The sequence below is a fragment of the Phocoena sinus genome, chromosome 1 (assembly GCF_008692025.1).
Source record: "Phocoena sinus isolate mPhoSin1 chromosome 1, mPhoSin1.pri, whole genome shotgun sequence".
Classification (NCBI taxonomy): Eukaryota; Metazoa; Chordata; class Mammalia; order Artiodactyla; family Phocoenidae; genus Phocoena; species Phocoena sinus.
The window spans coordinates 108,741,490-108,765,305 of record NC_045763.1 but is presented as its reverse complement, the minus strand read 5'-3'; the positions used below and the strand labels follow the sequence as shown (position 1 = coordinate 108,765,305).

General features: G+C 38.1%; 1 protein-coding gene across 5 annotated transcripts in view; it reads right to left on the bottom strand.

The window, feature by feature from the left end:
* Positions 1-23,568, bottom strand: part of LOC116755333 (Golgi pH regulator) — a 42,939-nt gene extending 19,371 nt beyond the window's left edge. For 4 of the 5 annotated variants that reach the window (XM_032634651.1, XM_032634661.1, XM_032634642.1 and 1 more), the window contains exons 1-7: positions 23,364-23,568; positions 14,922-14,981; positions 13,402-13,505; positions 8,776-8,882; positions 7,512-7,613; positions 4,539-4,659; positions 3,812-3,892 (exon numbers count right to left, since the gene is read on the bottom strand). In XM_032634651.1, coding sequence (XP_032490542.1) covers positions 3,812-3,892; positions 4,539-4,659; positions 7,512-7,613; positions 8,776-8,882; positions 13,402-13,505; positions 14,922-14,981; positions 23,364-23,405 — 617 coding nt within the window. In that variant the 5' untranslated portion in view covers positions 23,406-23,568. The remainder of the gene's footprint in view (positions 1-3,811; positions 3,893-4,538; positions 4,660-7,511; positions 7,614-8,775; positions 8,883-13,401; positions 13,506-14,921; positions 14,982-23,363) is intronic. The other variant, XM_032634671.1, reaches the window with a different exon arrangement.
* Between the last annotated feature and the right edge of the window lie 248 nt (positions 23,569-23,816).

The window sequence follows — 23,816 nt, the reverse complement described above, 5'->3', positions numbered from 1 at the left end:
ATTTGACTATATGAACCTAGGTGTAGTTTTGTGGTTCCCCTACTTAAGCCTCTTAGATCTGTAAATTAATGTTTTCCACCAAATTTGGAAGGCTTTTGGCCATTATTTTTTCAAGTACTTTTTTGGCCCCTTTCTCCTTCTTCTAGGACTCCAACTACAAGTATTTAGACTGCTTGATATTGCTTCATCCTGAGATTTTGTTCATTTTTCTTCCATCTTTGATTTCTCTATTCTTCAGACTGAATAATTTCTATTGATCTGCCTTCAAGTTCACTGATTCTTTCTTCTGCCATCTCAATTCTGCTAAGTCTACATAGTAAAATTTTCATTTCAGTTACTGTAGTATTCAGGTTTGAATTTTCTTTTGTTTCTTTTTTAAAATATAGTTTCTATTTCTCTTTTGAGACTCCTTTTCTGTTCACTAATTAATATTATGCTTCCTTCACTTCTTTGAATGTATTTATAATAGCTGTTTTCAAGTCTGTTTGCTAAATCTGTTATCTGGGCCCCCCCTGGAGTTGTGTCTATTAGTTGCTTTTTATCTTGAATATGGGTTGCACAGTTCTGTTTCTTTGTATGTCTAGTAAGTTCTGATTGAAAACTTGACATTGTAGATATTATGTTTTAGTGGCTTTGGAATCTTTTTTATTTTCTGAGGACTGCTCTTTTTTTGTTCTAGTAAGCAGTTAATTTACCTGGACTTGAAATGTGAAACTGTCATACTTACTGTGTGCAGTAACTAACGTTTCTGCTCAGCTTTTCAACTCTTAGCGGCTCTTTCTTTAGCCTGACTCTGGTGGTTTCCTCTGAGCCTGAGCAGGTTAGTGGTCAACAAAGAATTTGGGCAGATTTTATAATCAGGTTTTAGGCCTTGCTTACCCTCTCTGTGGTCCCTTTGTTTCTAGGGATCCCTCCTAAATTTCTAATTGCTTTGCCAGTCCTGAGTTGTACCTTCTGACACCTCAAGTCAAGTAAGAATTTCACTTTCTGTCATCCAACTTGTCTAACTTACATACCTGTCACTTTCTGTCATCCAACAATGTCTAACTTACATACTGTTCAGACAATGCATTCAGTCAAAGACACAACAAACTTGCAAATCTCATTAAGAGGCAATGCTATCTCTCAAGGGTAGACCCCTTTCTAGTTTCTGCCTACTTCTCAGCTCTCTGGTATTTCCTCTACACATGCATAGTTTAGTGATAAGGCAGGGATTTGGGCAGAGTTTATATGTAGATTGTAGATCTCAGTCCTTCTGCATCTCTCTTGCTTCCAAAATTTTCCCTTTAAATTTTCCAGTTACTCTGCTGATTTGAACTCTATCAATCTGTATACTTGAGTGGGCAGTGGTTGAAGAGCACTCCGAGGCAAGAAAACCACAAACATGCAGTTACCTGACACTCTTCAAATTTCTACCTGTCTCTGTTCATTTGCCATTGCCTTTGAATATTTGTTTTTAACAATTTTTCCTGTTTCTAATTCAAGGGTAGAGATAAAGTTTTTCCTCATAGTAATAGCTTGCATTAACTTTTACATACTCTACGTACTCTAGGTTTTTTGTTTTTGTATGTCATAAGCTGTGTGAAAAAGTATAAATTCAGAATTTGTGGGTTGAAAGGGATCCTAGAGACCTTTTAGTTAACCCCACCATTTTACAAATGAGAAAACTGAGACAGTTTAGTATTTGCTCAAGATGACTTAACAAGTTTCTTGTAAAGTGATTGTCTAGTTCAAGTTCTCTTCCTTATACTATGGTGTATAGTTGCATAATTGTATTTTTTATCTTCTACAAAACTACAATTTCAAAACTAATATTGTTTGTGAAAAAAAGACTATACTTCAGTTATATCATAGATCTCCAAAACAAAAGCTTTAAAATCTAAGTCAACAGAAAAATCAAACAAAATAACAGGTCACTTATTTCTCTCAAACTGAAAAAAGCTGAAAGGCTTTGATCACTAACTCAGCGTATTTATACTATCTGAACTAGGTTTTTGATGAATATTTTCCAAATACTATAAACCTTATCCTCTATTCAGTGTTCCAAGTGAGAAGACAGTATGCCTCTTTCCTGCCCCCATTTTCCACCATTAACTTTTCTGTACATAACAGATACTATTTTTCGTGTATGTCATCTCACTAGGGCCCTCTGCTGTTAAATTGAAAGATGTTTTCTGGTCACTACTCTTCTGCAACTATGAGTGTTTCTGCAAACATTTTTTCAGTATTTTGGTAAATAGCAAGGACATTGTATGAACCTTGAAGGTAGCAGTGTTGTCATGTTAGCTGTCTATCTGCCCTGTTAGCTCCACTGGGTAAAGAACTGTGATAATTAGGTTAAGTTGGGAGGCTGATTCTTCTGAGAGCCACTCAAATTAGTAAGACCTACGGCAGGACCACAAACCATCCCAGACCCTGACTTAACAAGGTCTATAGGGGTACATGTATAGATCAGAGCCAATTCCTCAGCATGACTAGCGATGAAATGGCTTAAAAGTGCACGTCCACAGTGACATGGGTCATGACTTTATATTCATCTCTCTATATAAATAAAATAAATATAGTCCAAGGGAGAATGACCATGGGAATCAAAATAGTATGTTCCTATACAAGTATCTTTTAATATTGAACAATGTTGCTCTTGTTGTTATATTCTAAAAATCTACATTCATATTCATTCATGTAAAATAAACTGTAGAGCATGAATGTGAACAAAACATAATAAGTAAACAAATGTATACACATGTGTATCTACTTCCACTCCCTTAGTAAAGATGTATACAAATGGAGATAAATAATTAGTTGGTGAATCTGGACCTCTTTATCATTCTAATGTTTATTGTTCTCTCTTATATTGTCTTCTTTGACTTGATTATGTATCTTACTACAGTAAAGTGTTGAAAGAAGAAACATGAAATGGAAAAACACTCATGCAATTTAAAACTTCTATGACATCATTTTTATATGAGTACTAATAACTCTAATAAAAACAGTAGACCAATAAGCTTCATGAAGGTAGGAGCTGATTACCTCGCTCATCATTCTATCTCTATGTAGTATTCAGCATTTAGTACAGTGCCTCGCATAAAGTAGGCTTTCTATATAATTATTAAGTGAATGACTATATGAATGAATAAATAAAGGTAAAGTATTAAAACCAAATGATTGTCCTGCTGAGATTATTAATAAGTTAGATAGTTTTCCTTGGCTATGTATAGTTCACTGTTCTAAGAACTCTACATGTTAGTCAACTCATTATTATTATTTCCATTTTACAGATAAGGAAACCAAGACATAAAGAAATAAAGCAACTAGCTCAAAGTCACACTGTGAGTTGTAGGCCAAAGATTCAGATTCAGATAGTCTGAATCTAGAGCCTATGCTTTTACCCGCTGTGATACAGATTTCTAGAAATGTCACCTCAAAAACACACATTTTAAAAGTAGTTTTTAAATAATAAAAACAACAATAGCTGGAAGACTTGAAGGATTTTTTAAAGTAGTTGGAGAAAGGGAAGTTGAAATAAGGCATGAAAAAGTTTGTAAAAATGTAGCACAATAGACTTTTAAAACATCCAGTGTAGAATACCTTCAAATATAAAAGTTATTCTAAAATTTATCTCAAGAGAATTTATCTAAAGTTAGGAACTAAGGTTGAATTTGAAAATTTTCTTTCACATAAGATTAGACACTAAGTCTTTGATGGTTCCCTAACTTAAAAATGAAATGAGATGAAATTCCCTGTTAGCACCAATTCATGTCAAATTTCCTTGTTGAAAAATTCTAACAGCATTAATGTGCTGATATCTTACCTTTTCTTTTTGCTTATGATCATATCCATGGTTTGGAGTAGTCGCCGTTCCAGGGCTACAATATCTGTGTCAGTCACATTCCTATAATAAGCACAAGCTGTTAGCAAAGTTTTGGGTTCCATCCCTGGGCATAATACAAGGCAGCTGGAGAAACACATAAACCTCAATTGTTACCCTATAATTCAAGGAACTGTATTTTTTCTGAGGAATATTAAAATAACTATAATAAGCAAAAATGTTTTTGTTGTCATTTTTTAATAGCTAATTCTTCTGGGGCCTCAGGGGAGTAGAAGGTAACTAGCTCTCTTATAGACTTGCTTAACTTTGATCCAGTGACATTTAGGATATACGTGTATGCACAGTTTTAACTTGGCATTGTCAACTACTGTTCTACTTTTGGGAGGAACTGATTTGCTGAGGTTGAGACTAGCTCACATTGCTGTCCACTAAAAATGTGTCTTTAAAAAGTGGGGGTGAAAAGGGGGTGGAGAAGATCAGACTGAAATTGCCATTTTAAAAATAAATAAATGTAGGACAAATAACAAGGGCAAGCAATGTAAGTGATAAGACTTATTTGAAAGATTCCTAGGTCAATGCCCATAAGGACAGAGAAGAGTAAAAAGGCAGTGTCATAGATCTAACATTTAAGTATTAATGATGGTGGCACGATGTGACATATGTATTAATAAGTAATGGGAAAAAAGAAAAGAGACAAAACTCTTGTTACCTGAGGAAGTAGGACAGGTAAGTGTATGGGCAGTTGACAGCACCAAATCCAGAAAGAAGAGCCATGAGAGTCACCCCAATCACACCTACCCGGCTGATGAGTTGTTCTATGGACAAGATCCCTAAAAATATCAAAGCACATTAATGTCAGGTGATACAGGTAAAACGGCTTTCACCTGCACAGCAAAAGGAAACATCACTGAAAACAGCAACCATTACTTTTAGCTAACTTACATAAGCTAAATTTTCATTATTAATATGTAGATTTTTCTCTAATAAATATGTCTATTGATTTTCTTCTTATCTCAAATGCTTCCAGAATCATTCTATTCTTGGGTAATGGTAATAGTAAAATAATAATAATAACAACACTTATAAGTAACACTTATTGTCTATTTATTCAAGGTAGTGTGAACTCTAACAAAGGTAGTACTTTTAGTAAAAGGTTTGGCAAAAAAATTAGGAAAGCAAATCTGCTGGAAAAGTATAAATAGCAGATACTACTTCTTACTATAGTTAACTTCAATCTATACATTTTCCCCTAATGTCATAAGCTCTTTACCTACCTTTGTCTTATTCATTTTTGCCATCAATACACACATAATGCATCTAATAAATGGGCCTAATTTATAGAATGAGTAATTCAAATGTAAGTACGTGAGTTTTTGATACTCAGTTGTATTCTAATTATCAATTGTTTCCTATTATTTGAGAAGGCTGAAAATCAACTTGGTAGTTAAAATAAATGCTATTGTTGATGTACTGGGGATACATGAGAGAAAGCAATGCTAAGAATAACTCAGGAAGTTTAGTGTCACAGGAAAAAACTAGTTTAAGTTTGTTTTCACTTCCTATTTCTAGGATAGAATCACTTCAGCCAACCACTCATAAGGCCTAATGCCAGAGCTGCCATTCAGGAATTCTACTAGCTTTGAAGCTGAACTTCCAATATTTGAGTCCTCTTGTGCCTGTATTTCCACTACACCATTTTAGAGGTCATTATGACTGCTGGTCTCTAATCTTTTGCCTCCTCCAACCTTCCATTTCCTTCTTTGCTGAGCTTGGACTCCAAGCTTGTTTGCTTTAACTTCTTTCTCCAGGACTTTCAGTCCTCTACTCTTCTCCTGAAGCACTGATCCTGCAAACTCCCAACTCTGGATCAGTCTAACACTCTGCCTTCCCTGTGCCCATGACTGAGCTGCCCCAAACTGCTAGAATGCATACTGACACTGATGCCATTACAAGTGTATGGTCTCCAGTCTTAACAGAAATCACACACTACTAAGGAATCCTTTTCTTGCCCTTGGTCAGCCATTTCTCCCCCTACCCCTCAGCAGATACTCTTTAACTCATTTTTCCAATCTGTTCTTTTTAGCTAATGTGCTTATTATATAAGAAAGAAGTTATTAGACATAAACTACCTTCATTCTACTATAAATATTTGCATCTGTAATCATCCTTCCAACTTGCCCCCCTCAGAACAAGATGGTGTCCAAAGCTAAGACTTCTCTACCTGCGCTTTTGATCTAATTTCCCTTCCACCTCCTCCAAAATCTTGTTCCATTTCCTGTCCTCTTATCTCTCATATCTTCAATCTTTCCTCCTTTGCTGGTTCTTTCCTTTCAGTTTCAAGCCTCTTTCCTAAGAAAAAGTCTGTCCTTGGCCTTGAGTTTACATCTAGTTACCAATCCTCTCTATCTACCCCTTAATAGCCAAGCTTCTTTCACCTCCATTTATTCTTCAGTTGGCTGCAATTCAGCTTTTAACCCATTCTTCTTCACCCAATGAAAAGTACTTTCATTAATAATTGTAATGACAATAGAATAGGTAACACTCACCAAGCACCTGTTATATAACAGGTACTGTTTTAAGTATTCTACTTACAATTAATTTAATCCTCATAACAACCCTATGAGGTGGATATTATTGAATATCACATTTTACAGATGAGGAAATTGAGGCACAGAGAGGTCAAGTAACTTAGTCAAGGCCACACAGCTAACAAGGGGCAGAGTCAGGATTAAAACCCAAACAGTCTAGCTCTAGAGCTTGGACTCTTAGCCATTATTATAATATGGTCACAAATTTTCTTCTGGTTGCAAAATTCAACAACATTTTCCAATCCTTGTTTTATTCAATCACTTATGATATTGAATCATTCCTATTTAAAATTATTTTCCTTTTTTGGCTTTCATACCACAATTTCCCTTGGTTTTCCCATTTCCTTCTCTACTTGATTTTTCTTGGTCTTTTTTTTTTTGCTCTGCATGGGCCAGAATTCCTTCTTTCATTTCTGTCTATACATTTTCCTTGGATGATCTTGCCTGTTTCCCCAGTCTCACCTAATGGCATTTAGCTGACGTCTAACTTTTCAGATTCCGGAAATTATCTCCAAGAGGACAGATAAATCCATACCTTTTTCCTAAGTTCCTGACTTGTGTATCCAATTACCTACTGAATATCACTTAGATGCACACAGGCAACTCAAATTCAACATATCCCAAACTAAAATTATCTTCCTTCTTCTGTATTACTTATCTCAGCAAATGACACCACCAGCTATCTAGTCACCCAAATAAAAAATCTATACCGCTAGTCTCCATTCTGTCTCTTACTCACTCTTGAATACACCAGTCTTTTTTTACCTCAGGGCTTTACATGATGTTTCCTGTGCCTTCCTGCTGGGTCTACCTTTGACCTTGTCCTTTAAATCTCAGCTTGAATACCACCTCCTCAGAAAGGTTGCCGCTAAGGCCTTGCATTAAATTTGATATCCTTATCTGCATTATTCTCTATCATAGCAACCTGTTTGCTCCGTGATGATAATAATCACAATTGGCAACTATGTGTTTATATATTTACTATATATTTACTATGTGTATATATATTTGATATTTATAACTCAAAATTGATTTTTTTCAAATTAGAAAATTATAAACAACACTTTCCCTCTCCCCACCACATATACACTCACCATGTTTTGGGCTGAGAATGGGAAATGGATCTCCTAGTTTCCAGAAGAAATACATAAAGGTCAACCATAAGAGACAGGAAAAAAGCAGTCGCTGTTTATGCACTAAGAAAGAGGAGACAAGGTGAAATAGATATATGATAAAGAGCTTTCTCTACATAAGTTTATGGGATCATTCTAATTAATATTTGGTTGGCTTGCTCACTTGGCAAATGAATGATGGAACAATATAAGTTTTAGAAATTGTTTTCTAAACCTCTTACCATCATAAGAGAAATTTGGCTGAAATTAAGATGTGGGTTGAGTTAGGGGAGACATTTCTTTTTTTTTAAGAATGCAAGAATTCTTGGGTTTCCCTGGTGGTGCAGTGGTTAAGAATCTGCCTGCCAATGCAGGAGACACGGGCTTGAGCCCTGGTCCAGGAAGATCCCACATGCTGTGAAGCAACTAAGTCTGTGCGCCACAACTACTGAGCCTGTGCTCTAGAGCCCGTGAGCCACAACTACTGAGCCCTTGTGCTGTAGCTACTGAAGCCCGCGCACCCTAGAGTCTGTGCTCCGCAACAAGGGAAGCCACTGCAATGAGAAGCCCCTGCACCACAACAAAGAGTAGCCCTCTCTCCCCGCAACTAGAGAAAGCCTGCGTGCAGCAACGAAGACCCAATGCAGCCAAAAATAAATAAATAAATAAATTAAGAATGCAAGAAGTCTTTTAAAATGACAGTTAAAGGGGGGGAAGGTCATTTTCTGATAAAGTACTAACAACAATTCCCAGTACAAATCAGAAAGTACAAATAGTACCCTGCATTGGAAAAATGAAAGGAAAGATATTATAGTAGAAACAAATAAAGCTGTGGCAGGACAAATAACCTAATCATTCATTCAGTATTTATTTTGTACCAATCTTTTTTTTTTTTTTTTTTTTTTTTTGCGGTACGTGGGCCTACTCACTGTTGCGGCCTCTCCCACTGTGGAGCACAGGCTCCAGACGCACAGCCTCAGCGGCCATGGCTCACGGGCCTAGCCGCTCCGCGGCATGTGGGATCTTCCCAGACCAGGGCACGAACCCGTGTCCCCTGCATCGGCAGGCGGACTCTCAACCACTGTGCCACGAGGGAAGCCCCTTGTACCAATCTTTTAAAGATGCTGTGTATGAGGTGCCCTCAAACAACAGTAGCTACTGAAAGTAATATAGAAATGAAACTCTCTACACCCTCAATCCCTAAGAATACTCATCTTATGTGCTGACCTGAGGGTAAAATACTCACATAGTCGGATGTTGCTCACAATAAAATAGCCAATGTAAAAAGGCACCATGAAAACCAGGATCAACAGAATTACACACAGGTTCATTTTCCAGTGAAAATAACGGGAGCTGAAACAAATGTCAAAGAATATCACTAGGAGGGGAAGAGGGCAGCTACTTTCACTCTCTTTAGTCTTTCAAAGGATCTCTTGCTCTTTGAACTCAATACTGAATATATTCCATCTAATTAGTCAACTAGGTTGTTACTATCTGCTCATTTATAGAGATTAAAAAATACAAAGTTCTGAAAGGTATATATGGCCATCTTAACCTCCTAAGAATTTTACTTATTAAATTGAGAATGTTAATGCTCTAGTCATATTCATAGACAATATATAATAACATTTATCAATATATATTATTGGTAGAATGACTTGTTTCACTTACCACTGGGAGTCCTATTTCAATATGAGTTAAAAGAAAATAAATGTTAATATGTGTTATAAAGACACATAAATACTTCTGTACTCTCAGTATAAACATCTGATTTGCATGACCACTTTTACTACTGCTTATAAAATATATTTTACTTATTGATTAAAATATTTTTAGGGCTTCTTTTTATAACAATTTATTGAGACATAATTCACATGTTTAAAGTGTACAATATAATGGTTTTTAGTGTAGTCACATCATTGTGCAACCATCACTACAATCAATTTCAGAACATTTTTCTCACTCCATGATGAAACCCAGTACCCATTAGCAATCACTCCCCTTTCCTTTCAACCTCCCCAGCCCTAGGAAACCACCAATATACTCTCTGTCTCTATGGACTTACATATTCTGGACATCTCATGTATGTGGAATCATGTAATATGTGATCTTTTGTGACTGACTTCTTTAACTTAGCATAATGTTTTCAAGGTTCAACAATGTGTAGCATCTATCGATACTTCATTCCTTTTTATGGCTGAATAATATTCATACCATTGTATGAATATACCACATCTTGTTTATCCATTCATTAGTTGGTGAACATTTGGGTTGTTCTACTTTTTAGCTATTATAAATAGTAATGCTATTATAAATAGCAATGCTATAAATATTCATATAGGAGTTTTTTGTGTAGACATGTTTTAATTTCTCTTTAGGTATCTACCAGGGAGTGGAATTGCTGGGTCATATAATAACTCTATATTTAATTTTTTGAAGACTGCCATTATTTTGCAAAGTGGCTGTATCATTTACCTCTTACCCATAGCAAATGAGGGTTCCAATTTCTCCACAGCCTTGTCAACACTTGTTATTGTCTTTTTGGTTATAGCCATCCTAGTGGGTGTCAAGTGGTGTTACATTGTGGTTTTGATTTGCATTTCCCTGATGGCTAAAGACGTTGAGCATCTTTTCATGTGCTTATTGTCCATTTGCATATCTTATTTGGAGAAATGCCTATTCAGATCCTTTGTCCATTTTTTAATTGTGATATCTGTCTTTTTATTATTGAGTTATAAGAGTTCTTTATATATTCTAGATTGAAGTCCCATAGCAGATTCATGATTTACAAAAATTTTCTCCAATTTGTGGGATATCTGTTCACTTTCTCGATGGTGTCAAGTTTATTGATTTTAAACTTACTTAAAACTAGGCCTTGTTTCAAAAAAGGTTAAGTGGTTAAGTGGTTTATGAGTACATATAAAATACAGGATGATGAAATAAACTATAAGGAAATAAGAAAGGAAGGAAAAACAGTGGCAAAATATAGGTAGAATATCAGGGCAGGCCTGATGGTTATTATGAAAATGCTCACCATAAAGTTCTAGAAACTTGCTACAGGTGGGTCATAAATTTAGCTTTACGTTTTCTAATAGTCAATGTAAAATAGAAAAATTGATCAGTTAGATAAATCATAGTGCATGTAAGGAAAAACAAATTACATAAAGTAAGCATAATTACTACTGATTTATTATTACTGAATTATTACCATGATCATATTGAAATTTCTCCAAAGATTTCATAAAGAAGAAAATATGAGGGCAATTAACAATGTTCTTCACAACATCCTTTCAAGAGAAACACTGATGAGTTTCAGAGGGCTATTTCTTCTGCTTACTCCTTAGTGTAGATGGCAGGAATCATAAAATAAAGAGCTATTCAGTAAAGGCTACCCTACAGAGAGCCAATACCATTTGGTTTAGATAAACTGACAGCTTTTGCTCATCTGGATTACCCACTTTTGAGCATATGGAGAAACAAACAATATGCACATCCTCCAGGCAATCATACTTAGTATTTCAGCTAAGTTTCTGAAAGATATTGGGAGGCAGTGGGTTTGAAATGACACGTGTAATCCATATTGCCAATTAAAAGCAAACCATATATTTTAACTGTCATTTGAGCTGAGGGTAAAATGACATTCTCTTGAGAAAATTAAGGATACCAACAAGATTACATATTTGAATAGGAGGCTATACCACTTCTGTTTAGAGAGGAGCCAAAAGAACACTCTTGGTCAGGTCCAAGATTTTCCTTTGAAAAGTATTCTGAATAGTCATTGCACAGGTAATAATATATGATCACAGTCCATAATTCTGTTACATAGTAGGACCAAATGTTAGTATGAAAAGATAGGTATAACTGAAGACATGTCTCAGCCTACCCAATCCCCCAAAAAAGCACCTAAAGAAGAACGAGATTTTAGCAATGCTACTTCCATACTCTTTAAGATAAGCTATTTGAGGAATATAAATCCAAGTAACTGAGTGAGGTGTCTTACTATATGGGATTGTTAATTATAAATGAGTCAAAAGTTGGGGGACATCAGCTACCAAAAACAATAATTTTGGTTTTAGACTATTTGAGTCATAGTCCTTTCTACACTACTTAGATCACTACTTATGGCCAGCCAGGCACCTGTTTTTATAAATGAAGTTTTACTGGAACACAGTCACACCCATTTGACTACATATTGCCTATGGCTGCTTTGGCTCTACAACAGCAGGGCTGAGTAGTTGCAATAGAAACGGTGTGGCCCACAAAGCCTAAAATATTTACTATCTGGCTCTTTACAGGAAAGGTTGCTGACCTCTGCTTAGATATCAGTAAAACTTCCAGATTGTGATAATAAATTTTATTTTCTAGTTTTATTGAGAAATAACTAACATAGACCACTGTATAAGCTTAAGGTGTCTAGAATGATGGTTTGACTTACACATGCTGCAAAATTATTACAAAAGGTTTAGTTAACATCATTCTCTCGTATAGATACAAAAAAAAAAATCTCCTTGTGTTGAGAACTCTTAGGATTTACTCTCTTAAATTTCCTATATATCACACAGCAGTGTTCTAGAACTTATTTACCTTATAACTGGAAATTTGTACCTTTTGACCACCTTCCTCCAATTCCCCCTACTCAAACACCCCGCCTCTCGCAACTACCAATCTGATCTCTTTTTCTATGAGTTTAGTGTTCTTATTTTTGTTTTTAGGTTCCACATGTAAGTGAAATCATACAGTATTTGTCTTTCTCTGTCTGACTTATTTCACTTAGCATAATGCCTTCAAGGTCCATCCGTGTTATCACAAATGGTAGGATTTTTTCATTTTTTGTGATTGAATAATATTCCATTGTATATACATTCCACACTTTATCCATTCATCCTTTGATGGACACTTAGGTTTTTTCCATATCTTGGCTATTGTAAATAATGTTGTTATGAACATGGGGTGCAGATATTCTTTTGAGTCAGTGTTTTAATTTCCTTTGGATATATTTCCAGAAGTGGAATTGCTGGATCATATGGTAGTTCTATTTTCAGTTTTTTGAGGAGCCTCCACACTGTTTTCCATGGTGGCTATATCAATTTACAATCCCATCAGCAGTGCACAAGGGTTCCCTTTTCTCCACATCCACACCACTATTTGTTATCTTTTGTCTTTTTAAATTTTTTGAAAAATTTATTTATTTATTAATTTTGGCTGTGTTGGGTCTTTGCTGCTGCGTGTGGGCTTTCTCTAGTTGTGGTGAGAGGGGACTACTCTTCATTGCAGTGCGTGGACTTCTCATTGCAGTGGCTTCTCTTGTTGCGGAGCATGGGCTCTAGGCACACAGGCTTCAGTAGTTGTGGCGTGCAGGCTCAGTAGTTGTGGCTCACAGGCTCTAGAGCGCAGGCTCAGTAGTTGTGGCACACTGGCTTAGTTGCTCCATGGCATGTGGGATCTTCCTAGACCAGGGCTCAAACCCGTGTCCCCTGCATTGGCAGGCGGATTCTTAACCACTGTACCACCAGGGAAGCCCTCTTTTGTCTTTTTGATGTAGCCACTCTAACGGATCTGAGGTGTGGTTTTACTGTTTTCATTGTGGTTTTAATTTGCATCTCCCTAATGACTGGTAATGTTGAGCATTTTCTCATGTACCTGTTGGCCTGTAAATCTTCTTTGGAAAAATGTCTATTCAGGTCCTTTGTCCATTTTTAAATTGGATTATTTGGTTTTCTTGCTATTGAGTTATATCAGTCCTTTATATGCTTTGGATATTAACCCCATATCAGACATATTTTTTCAGATATGGGATCCCAGTATATCTTGCACCATAAAGAAAGTAACATAGGTCTCTTTAAGAGGATAGCTAATTAGTACTCTTACTCACCTGCTATTCAATACTCCTAAGATTTCAAAGATGATGAGCTCAAACATGGTGCAAGAAAATGCAAAAGTCACAGAGAAGATCACCTGTACCACATACTGACGCACCTGTTAAAAGTCAAATAGAGACTAAAAGTCACTTCCTTATGTGAAATATTGAGTTGATAACCTTCTGGTTACAAGTCAGAAAACTTATATTAAGGAAATTCTCAAGTTGTTAGAAACAGGGCCATGACAGTAACTAGTCTGGGGCTAAAGAAATAGATGAAAGTAGGTAGTACTTCTAATTCATGGGTCACTATTATCATCCTCCTCCTGTGGATGAAAAATTTAAAGCACAAGAAGATGAAGTGACAGGGTCAGAAGCAGCATTTAGAATTCCTGATGCACACTGACAAAAAAAATTACAGATTTATATATACAGGTTAGTGCTAAAAGGGTTACTTCAACATTCTGCAGACCTTGGACCAGTATTAGAACCTTCCCTAGGAGGCCTTAAAGTATTGAGCAGAACAGAATCTCTGGAATTCTGGGCTATTTCAGACAATAACTCAAACTCCCTGGGGAAGTTTAATGGAGAACATACTAGAAATGACCCCAGATAGTCCATAACCATTGAGCTTATTACTAAATGAGAAAGATTAATTAGGAAATGTCCAGTGTAGGCTGTTGTCTTTCTGAATTCAAGGCTTAAGATACGAATCGAACCAACCTTAGAATTTGGTATTAACTTAGGATGTACGATTGGTAATTAACACTGAAGGCCAGATACCAAATGAATGAGCACATTTATGAGACATTATAAGTTAAATTCTCTCCCAAAGAATAACTATCTGCTATTGGTATATATACTGATATGACTAAGGCATGATATTTCTTGATCCTGGCTCCTGGGCTATACACAACTTGCCTTAAAAAAAAAAAATCAACTAAGCTTGATTATATTCTCCAATTTAAGAATTATATAGTGGCAAAAACTTCCCATCTTGGGAGTAAACGTGATTCTTCTTTTTTTTTCTTGGCCATCACAGGTCATGGAAGTTCAAGCATAATTCATTTTGTTTTTAATTGAAGTATAGCTGATTTACGATGTTTCATGTGTACAGCTGATTCAGATATATATATATATATATATATATATACATTTTCAGATTCCTTTCCATTATAGGTTATTACAAGATACTGACTACAGTTCCCTGTGCTCTACAGTAGGTCCTTGTTGTTTATCTACTTTATATATAGTAGTGTGTATATCTGTTAAAACCAAACTCCCAGTTTACCCCCCCCAACCCCCCACTTTCCCCTTTGGTAACCGTGAGTTTGTTTTCTACGTCTGTGAGTCTACTTCTGTTTTGTAAATAAGTTCACTTGTATCATTTTCTTTAGATTTCACATATAAGTGATATCACATGATATTTGTCTTTCTCGAACGTGATTTTTCTTTAATGGAGGTATTTTTCTTGTCTCATTTAAAACAATCTAAATTCATATAATATTAGCATAATCAAAATGATCTCTTCTCACCTCGTAGTCCTTAAACAGTTGTCGCATGAAAAAAAGCCACCCAAATCCAAAGAAAAATATCTGGGGGAGAAAGAAGATAGAAGGTCAATATAAATAATCTTTTGATAAATGTCTTCTACAGACTATTTTACGATAAAAGGTCGCCTAACTAAATAGCTTATTTCAGAGATTAAAGACCACATCCACCCATATAAGATCTACTTATTAAAGTCCTCAACACTGGGACTAGATGTTGAAAGGCTCTTCAATTTTTGAAATTATCCTTGTTTAAGTTAGACAAAAAATTAAAGTATATATTTTTCCTGTAATCTTATGATAATCATTTTATGAGCCAGAGAAATTAGCAAATAAAAAAGGAGTCGCTGAAACTTGCTTCTTACAGATGATTCTTGCTTACAAGTATTTAGAAAAACAAAACAACTTCAAGGAAAAGAAGTTATTTTTAAGATTTTTTTTTAAAAAAGGAAAGTAGTGGGGCTTCCCTGGTGGCACAGTGGTTGAGAGTTCACCTTCCGATGCAGGGGACGCGGGTTTGTGCCCCAGTCCGGGAAGATCCCATATGCCGCGGAGCGGCTAGGCCCGTGAGCCATGGCCGCTGAGCCTGCGTGTCCGGAGCCTGTGCTCCGCAAACAACAGTGAGAGGCCCACGTACCGCAAAAAAAAAAAAAGGAAAGTAGTAGACAGAGTGATATTTTCTATATGTTTTGGACCTTTCTCTGATTCTCCACCATCTTGCCTAATCCACTAAAGTGGTTTCCATCTCAGTATAAAGCCAAAAGATCGCAGGATCTCACGTTGTCGGTTTTGGTTCAAGCTGGCATCAGAGACAGTAGCCACATGACAGCTCTGTTCAGCTTTCTAAAGCTCATTTGTTTTCCACTGGTAAATAGAACTTTCTCTACATACACACACTCTGACACAACTCCTCTTTTCTTCTTATATTGGCTAGGAACTTTACTGAAGAATAACATTTTTTTTAATTATAGTTGCTTTACAATGGTGTGTTAGTTTTTGGTGTACAGCAAAATGGTTCAGTTACACATATATATACATATTCTTTTTCATATTCTTTTCCATTATGGCTTATTACAGAATATTGAATATGGTTCCTTGTGCTATCCATTAGGACCTTGTTGTTTATTTTATATATATAGTAGTTTGTATCTGTTAATCCCAAACTCCTAATTTATCCCTCCCCCATCCCTTTTCCCCTTTGGTAACCATAAGTTTGTTTTCTATGTCTGTGAGTCTGTTTCTGTTTCATAAAAAAGTTCATTTGCATCATATTTTAGATTCCACATATAAGTGATATCATATGGTATTTGTCTTTCTCTTTCTGACTTACTTCACTTAGTATGATAATCTCTAGGCCCATCCACTTTGCTGCAAATGGCATTATTTCAGAAAAAAAAATCTTTTATGCCTTCCCACTGACTTTAGGAGCAAGTGTGAACTTTTGAGCATGGTTTAGCAGACTCCTCCTCCTCTTGTTGTGTCCCTCCTACCCACCAAATTCATATTTTCAGCCACATGGAACTGCTTTTGCTTCTTTAGATACAACATTCTTTCATACCAAGACCTTGGCAGATGTTATCCTCTGATGGGAACTTCTCTCCAGTCCCCTCCCTACTTATCCTACAGATCGCAACTTAATTATTACTACCTCTTGAAGGCCTTCTCTGGTCTCCCAAATACAGGTAACTTGCTCTTTTTATATAATCCTATTCTACCCTGTATTTCCCTTACCAAAGCGCTCACCACACAGTTTTTTAATGTCTAATTTAAATACATGCTTTTTTTTTTTTTTTTTGCGGTACGCGGGCCTCTCACTGCTGCAGCCTCTCCCGCTGTGGAGCACAGGCTCCGGACGCGCAGGCTCAGCGGTCATGGCTCATGGGCCCAGCCGCTCCGCGACATGTGGGATCCTCCTGGACCGGGGGCACGAACCCGTGTCCCCTGCATCGGCAGGTGGACTCTCAACCACTGCGCCACCAGGGAAGCCCAAATACATGCTTTTTAAAAAGGCATTAGACTGTAAGTTCTGTGAGGATAAGGATCATGTTTGTCTTGTTAATCTTTGTATCTTCAGCACACAGCACAATGCCTGGCACATAGCAGGCTCTCTCCATAAATGTTTGCTGAATGGATAAATGGTCCACAGTGAAAGATGTTTTGTTCTTCTTCAGGAACATTCAATCTCAATTTTTTGGTAATAACTTCTATGTGCTGTGCTAGGTGCTGGGGACAAAAAGCTGAGTAAGATAGTTACTACCCTCAAGGAGGTATAGTATAGTGGCAAAGACACTAAATAATCATAATGTGAGACATACACATGATATTGTAAAAGAATATGAAAGAGGGAAACTAAACCAGTCTGGCAGGGGGTTAGGACACATTTTTCTGGGGATGATAATACCTTAGAATGAAGGAGGATTTAATTTAGGGTTAAAACCTGATATCATGTGCAAATTTGGGGGTTATATGCATTTCTCTAGAGAGAGGTTCCAAGGTATTCACCACACACTCAAAGGTTTCCACCATCCCTAAAATATTAAACAAACAAACACTCTTAAAAGATGAAAAAGACTTAGGCAGGTAAAAGACAGGTAGTGGGGGTAGAAGGACAGGGCTTTCTTTTCAGACAGCAAAGAGCATGAGTAAAGGCACAAAGGTAAGAAATATTGGGTTGGCCCAGAAGTTCGTTTGGGTTTTTCCATAAGATGTTATGTTACGGAAAGACCTGAACGAACTTTTGGGCCAACCCGATAGTATGGTATATACTGGTAACTACACACGGTTTGGTGCTGCTGGAAGATAAAATTCAAAGAAAGAAGTGGTTAAAAATAAGGCTAAGAGAGGAGGAACAGAGAACTAATGACTGAAAGCCCTGGAGGCCACTGTAAAGAGCTTGGATCATAGTCTGTAGGTGATGAGGAGTTATTTAAATACAGAAAAGACATGGCTGGGTTTATTTTGTATAGAGCATTATGGTAGCTATTTGAGGGAAACAACACTGTAGAAAAAGAAACATGATAGGAGGTTGTTGCAGCAGTCCTGATGAAAGATGATATAGGCCTGAATTAAGACATCTGTGGTTAGAGAGGAGGCAACAGATCTGAGTACTTAGAAGGTAAAATCAGCAGGGAGGAATCAAAAGTGACTAGTTTGGGATACAGGATGAAGAGTGAGGCCACCCACTTTACACAAAGACTACTGCAAGAAAACAAAGGTTTGGGAATGAGGGTGGGAGATAGGACTATGATGGATTCACTTTTAGATGTGCTAAGTGCTTGAGGGCAATCCAAATTGACATAAAAGACAGATTAGGAAGGTAGGGCTGAGATGCACCTAAGAGCTGAAACCACCAAAGAATATGAGATCACCCAGGAATAGTATGTAGAGTGAAGAAGGCAATATGCCAGGAAGAAAACAGTAGAGGGAAGGAATGGGAAGAAGAGACCAGGAAGGAGACAGAGGAGGAATGGTCAGAGAAATAATAGGCACCAGGACACCGTGGTATCCTGAAGCAAAGGAAATAGAGTTTAAAGGAGTGTTAAATGAAGCAGAGACGGGCAATAGAACCAGCACTGAAAATGCTCAAAGGACTTGGTAACTTGTAGGTCAATGCTGACCTTTGGAAAACAGTTTGAGTAGTGAGGTGGAGGCAGCAACCAGACTCTAGTGGGCTGGGGATGCCCGCGGCGGGGAGGTGGGGCGGGGGCGGGTAAGGCAGTAGAGACAATAAACACAAATCACCCAAGGGACAGCCAAGAATGAGACAGAGAGAAAACAGAGAGTAGCCTAAAGAAGCATGTGGGGTAAAGAGAAACATTTACAGGCCAAGGGGAAGAAAGCAGTAAAGAGATAAACAAATATGAGAAGGAACTGATAGAACACTGGAGGTGAGTTGATGATGTTATTCATTTATTATTATTAGCAACAGCTACCTTTTACTGACCATGTGGTATATTCCAGGAACTCTAAGTGCTTAGCCTTGCAATCTCATTAATCATGAAAACCAGATAAGGCAGTTTGATTGTCTTCATTACAGCGAAGGCTGAGGCTTAACAGAAGTTAACCCATTTATAGTAAGTTTCAGAATTAGGATTCAAGCTGAAGTTGGGGTGGCCGACTCCAAAACTTGTGCTTTTAACCACTTCCCAATAAGCTCCTCCATGATCAAAGGCACAGGTGGAAAACATCGCCTTAAACAGGAGTAAGGGGCACCTTATTTTCTCACATGGGAGGAAAGGAATTGGGAATGGTTGTGGATATAAATAACTGCTTAGATTAAGATATAGGAAATAGAAGGAGCTCATACCTCTTGGCCTCAGTTTTGTTGATAAAGTAGGAGGCAAGGCGGTCTGCTAAGAGTAGGAGAGGTGAAAATGGAAAAGGGAGCTTTGAAAAGAGTGATAAAGACTCAGAGAAATTATGAGGGGAAGGAAACAAGCAGCTGATTAAAGTCAAGAAAAAAAATGATTCAGTGAGCTAAGGGTGTCCATAAACTTATGGCACTGGCAATCTGCACAGTTGTATGATTTTCTACAGAAGGCTTTAGGCCCCTGAGTTAGTAGTAGACAAACTATAGCAGTGATCCGAGCGTGGACTTTTATACGTAGGTAAAGAAACAAGAGGGTATGAGAAAGTAGCTTGGATCCATGAATCCAGACCGAGTAGAAAAGAAAGAGGGTGAATAGATTAGGAGAAAATACCCCTAGACTACCTGGGAGATCCTTTGGCTATTATAAATCATTACCAGGGGCTTCCCTGGTGGCACAGTGGTTGAGAATCTGCCTGCTAGTGCAGGGGACACGGGTTCGAGCCCTGGTCTGGGAGGATCTCACATGCCGCGGAGCAACTAGGCCCGTGAGCCACAACTACTGAGCCTGCGCATCTGGAGCCTGTGCTCCGCAACAAGAGAGGCTGCGATAGTGAGAGGCCCGCGCACCGCGATGAAGAGTAGCCCCCGCTTGCCACGACTAGAGAAAGCCCTCGCACAGAAACAAAGACCCAACACAGCAAAAATAAATAAATTTAATAAACTCCTACCCCCAACATCTTAAAAAAAGAAAAACATTACCAGTGGAGACATTTAAATTTATAGTTTAGAGGCCATATTTAAATGACTTCTGAAGTCATGACTGCAGATGGAGAAGTTAGAAATTTAGGGAGTAGTGTATATGGTGGAGATGGATGAAAAAAGAATAAAATATTTCACTAAGAGCACTCTGAAATGGGATTTAGACAAGGAAAAGAAAACAAGTGAAATTGATAAGTCTATATGAGGGGGTGGGAAACGGAAGAAAAAGAGAGATACATACCTTTATATTTCATTGTGGGCTCCTTTCACATTGAAGAAACACTTAAAAAGAGTTTTACACAACTAATATAAAAAAAATACCAGGAGAATTCAAGAAGTCCAAGATTAATATGAATTCTGGCAAGATTACAGAGGATCTAAAAAGCATGCAAAAGGTAAAAGCGATTTCAAACATTTTTGCAAATAAAATAGAAAGTGCACAGCTCTTATTCAAAAAGAATATTTTTGAAATTGTGCAGTCTTGACCTTGGGACTTAAGAGTGTACTTTGGAACTGATAAGTCTTACAACTGTAGAGAAGGCTGAAAACAGAGGTTAGATAACAGTTGCTTTTACAAAAAATAACTCCTACATTGAAAATTAGCTACAGATTTGAAAAAAATAGATGGCCATTGGCAGGACAGTTATTAAAGAACTGACAATAAAAGATCCCTTTCTTGGATCATTTATTTACACTTTTATTTATTTAACAAATATTTATTAGTGTCTAATATGTGCCAGGCCCTAGGGGTAGAATGGCAAACAAGAGAGCATGGACACTGCCTTAAGAAATTTATAATCTACGGAGGAGATAGACAAGTAATTATGAAACAATGTGATAGTGCTGTTATAAGTGAAGCGGGCAAAGGGTACTAGGAAAACATGTATAGGGACATCTAGTCCAGTCTGGAAGAGGTTTTTTGGATATCCATGTTGAGATCTGAAGGCTGAATAGGAGTTAGCCAGGAGAAAGAAGTGGAGGGATATGGGGAAAAGGTCCAGAAAGAGAACAGACTGGTGGAAACCTGGAGGCATGGTAGCATGGCCAGGTTAAGGAACGAAAAGAAGTTTAGTTAAGGCTAGTGTGTTATAAGTTGAAGTGAGAAATGGTGAGGGCCAAGGCTGAAGTGAAGAGGTAAGAGCTGGGTCTCATCATAAGAGACCCCATAAGCCACATTAAGGATGTGAACTTTATCCTGTGACAATCTCTACACCAGGATGTTGCCTGAGGCAGACCAGCTTCAATATGTGACCTCTGATTTCAGATTTCGTTTCAAATAAATCTTTCAGTTCATACAAAACAGGAAAAATGAGGGGAAGGTGTTTCTAAGGTACTCACACCTCTCCAGAAAGGTGCTTTTTATTAAATATTTACTAGGACTACTATGTGCCAGAAACTGATCTAGATGCTGGGGAATACAGCAGAAACAAGACAGAGAGTATCCTGGACCTCATGGAGTTTACATCTAACGAACACAAACAAACACGTGATAGATATGAAGAAGAAACTAAAACTGGGACATGAGACAGAAGATGGCTGGAATGGAGGCTACCTTGACTGGGGGTAGGGCATCAGGTAAAGCCTCCCTGAAGTGACATTTTTACTGATACCTAAATGATGATGAAGTAGCCACATAAATATGTGAACAGAGAACAATTCCACACAAAGGATTCTTCGGGTCTTAGTTCCTCACTTGTAAAGAGCAGGCTTGAGAATTAAATTTAATATTGCATGTGAATGCATGTGTGAAAGTTAAAGTATTATATGGCATACAAGATCAGAAAGCCACTTTCTTGGTTCAACTTATCAATCAATTATATCCTTGTTAAAAATGGTTATAACCATCTTAGTGTTATAATGTAATGCCAATTTCCTCACTGACATTCTTATTTTTATTCTGAGTGAAAAAAACGCTACTTAAATATTGTCATTTTTCTTGAGTTGGTACTAGGGCTAAAAATAACCCTGAGTTGTCATAAAGGGCAACAGGAAGCCTTGGAAAAGTTAGAAAAGCAAGAGAATTACATGTCCAGATTTTTGTACATTGATGCATTTGAAAATTATGCAGCCAATAAAAACTATAGTTATGAAAACTTACAAAGAATGGTAATTTTAAAAACAAAAAATTTATCGTATCAGGATGTTCCTTGTTTCATGCTCTCTAAAATGTTTTAATAAAACATTTTAATAAAACATTAATAAAACAATGTTTTAATAAAAGGTTTTCAAGAAACAAGGACAATGCTCCACTCTGAAGACAGAAGCATTAGGATAAAGCAATACAAAAACAGAAAAAAAAATACCCCTAAGATTTAGTTTACTTTAAACTCCCAGAAGGAACGGTTCTGTCATGTGCCACTTAAAAAAGAACAATTAAGAAAGAATACTTTAAATTACTGGAAAAATGGGGGTGGGGTGGAGGGAAGATCAGTAATTAGGTAGTCTGAGCTTCTACAAATTTTATCAGTTGGCCAACAAATATTTATTGAGTGCTCACACTTGGAGGGAGGATAGAGCTATGAAGAATGTATCTCAAAAAATAAATTCATAAACAAATACATAAATATCAGTGCTATGATAAATGCTGTGAAGAAAATAAAAGAGTAACTCAATGAACTGACATGGTAAAAGCAAAAGGCTCACTAGATGAAGTTTCTACAGAGCAGGGACAAGTCTGTCTTATTTTAGGTTTGTATCCCCAGAACTTTATATAATGCTCGATAAAAAGTTTGCTGACTGTACGAATGAATGAAGGTGGCCAATCGGGAAGGAAAAAGGGTTAGGAAAAGATCCGAAAGCGTGGGCAGCAAATAGAGGATGAAGGATGGAGGTGTTACTGTACAAACGAAACCTGATACTTATTAGATCTCTGAAGTGACGGCGGCAAATTTCTCCGCATCCGGATTCAGGATTTGACAGCTAAACCAGCAAAGCCTTCACGTGTCCCCAGGAGCCAGCAGGGATTGGCGAGTCGCTCCCTCCGCGCCCGGAACCCCACTCTTCCCTAATCCATGAATCAGCGGCGCAGTCCAGAGCTTCGGGGCGCTTTGGGGGCAGCTCGCTTCTCATGGCATCCGCTCTGAGAGCTAAGGCCACCTGACCTCTCTCAAAAGTGAACGGAAAACCTGGGGGTGGGGTGGGAGGCGCGGACCGCCGCAGGACGCCTCCTGACAGCTAGGGGACAGGGAACCAGGTGCAGCAAATCCCACACTCTCCCCGAGCTCTGGACACGGGTGAGGCGGGCACTGGCCGCGGGCGAGAAGACCGAGACCCCGGGCCAGCCCGCATCGCTGAGGCCCGGAGGAGACGACTCGGGAAAGGGAGGCTGAGGAGTCCTGGGGCAGAACGCGGTGGCTCACCTGGGAGGTAATCATGATGCTGGAGTCGATCAGGAAACTCATGGCGAAGTATAAGGAGGGCTCGTGTCTCCAATTCCCACTCCCCAAGGCCACAGCACGCTCTGACCACGGGCCCCCTCACACTGGCAGCTGTCGCCCGCGGGCCACTGCCAGGACCTCCGCTCGCCAGCCCGACGCCATCAAGCTGCGCCCCAGCCAGCCAATCAGCAGCTACGTCCAGCGTTTCCCGCCTCGGGCTAGGAGTGGGCGGGTGCTGAGGAGCTGAGGGCCAGGGGAGGGGCCAGGGAGGGGCCGCTCTGGGGGCGGGCCTTAATTAGAGGTGGCCTGGCTAAAAGGGGCGGGATACAACAATGTGGTCTGAAAATTCAAAAGCAGATGTATTGCAAGGTAGCGTTTCCATTTCTGAGGCTAAAGGAGGTGGGGCCTGAGCTAACATTTTAAGTGGTAATTTTA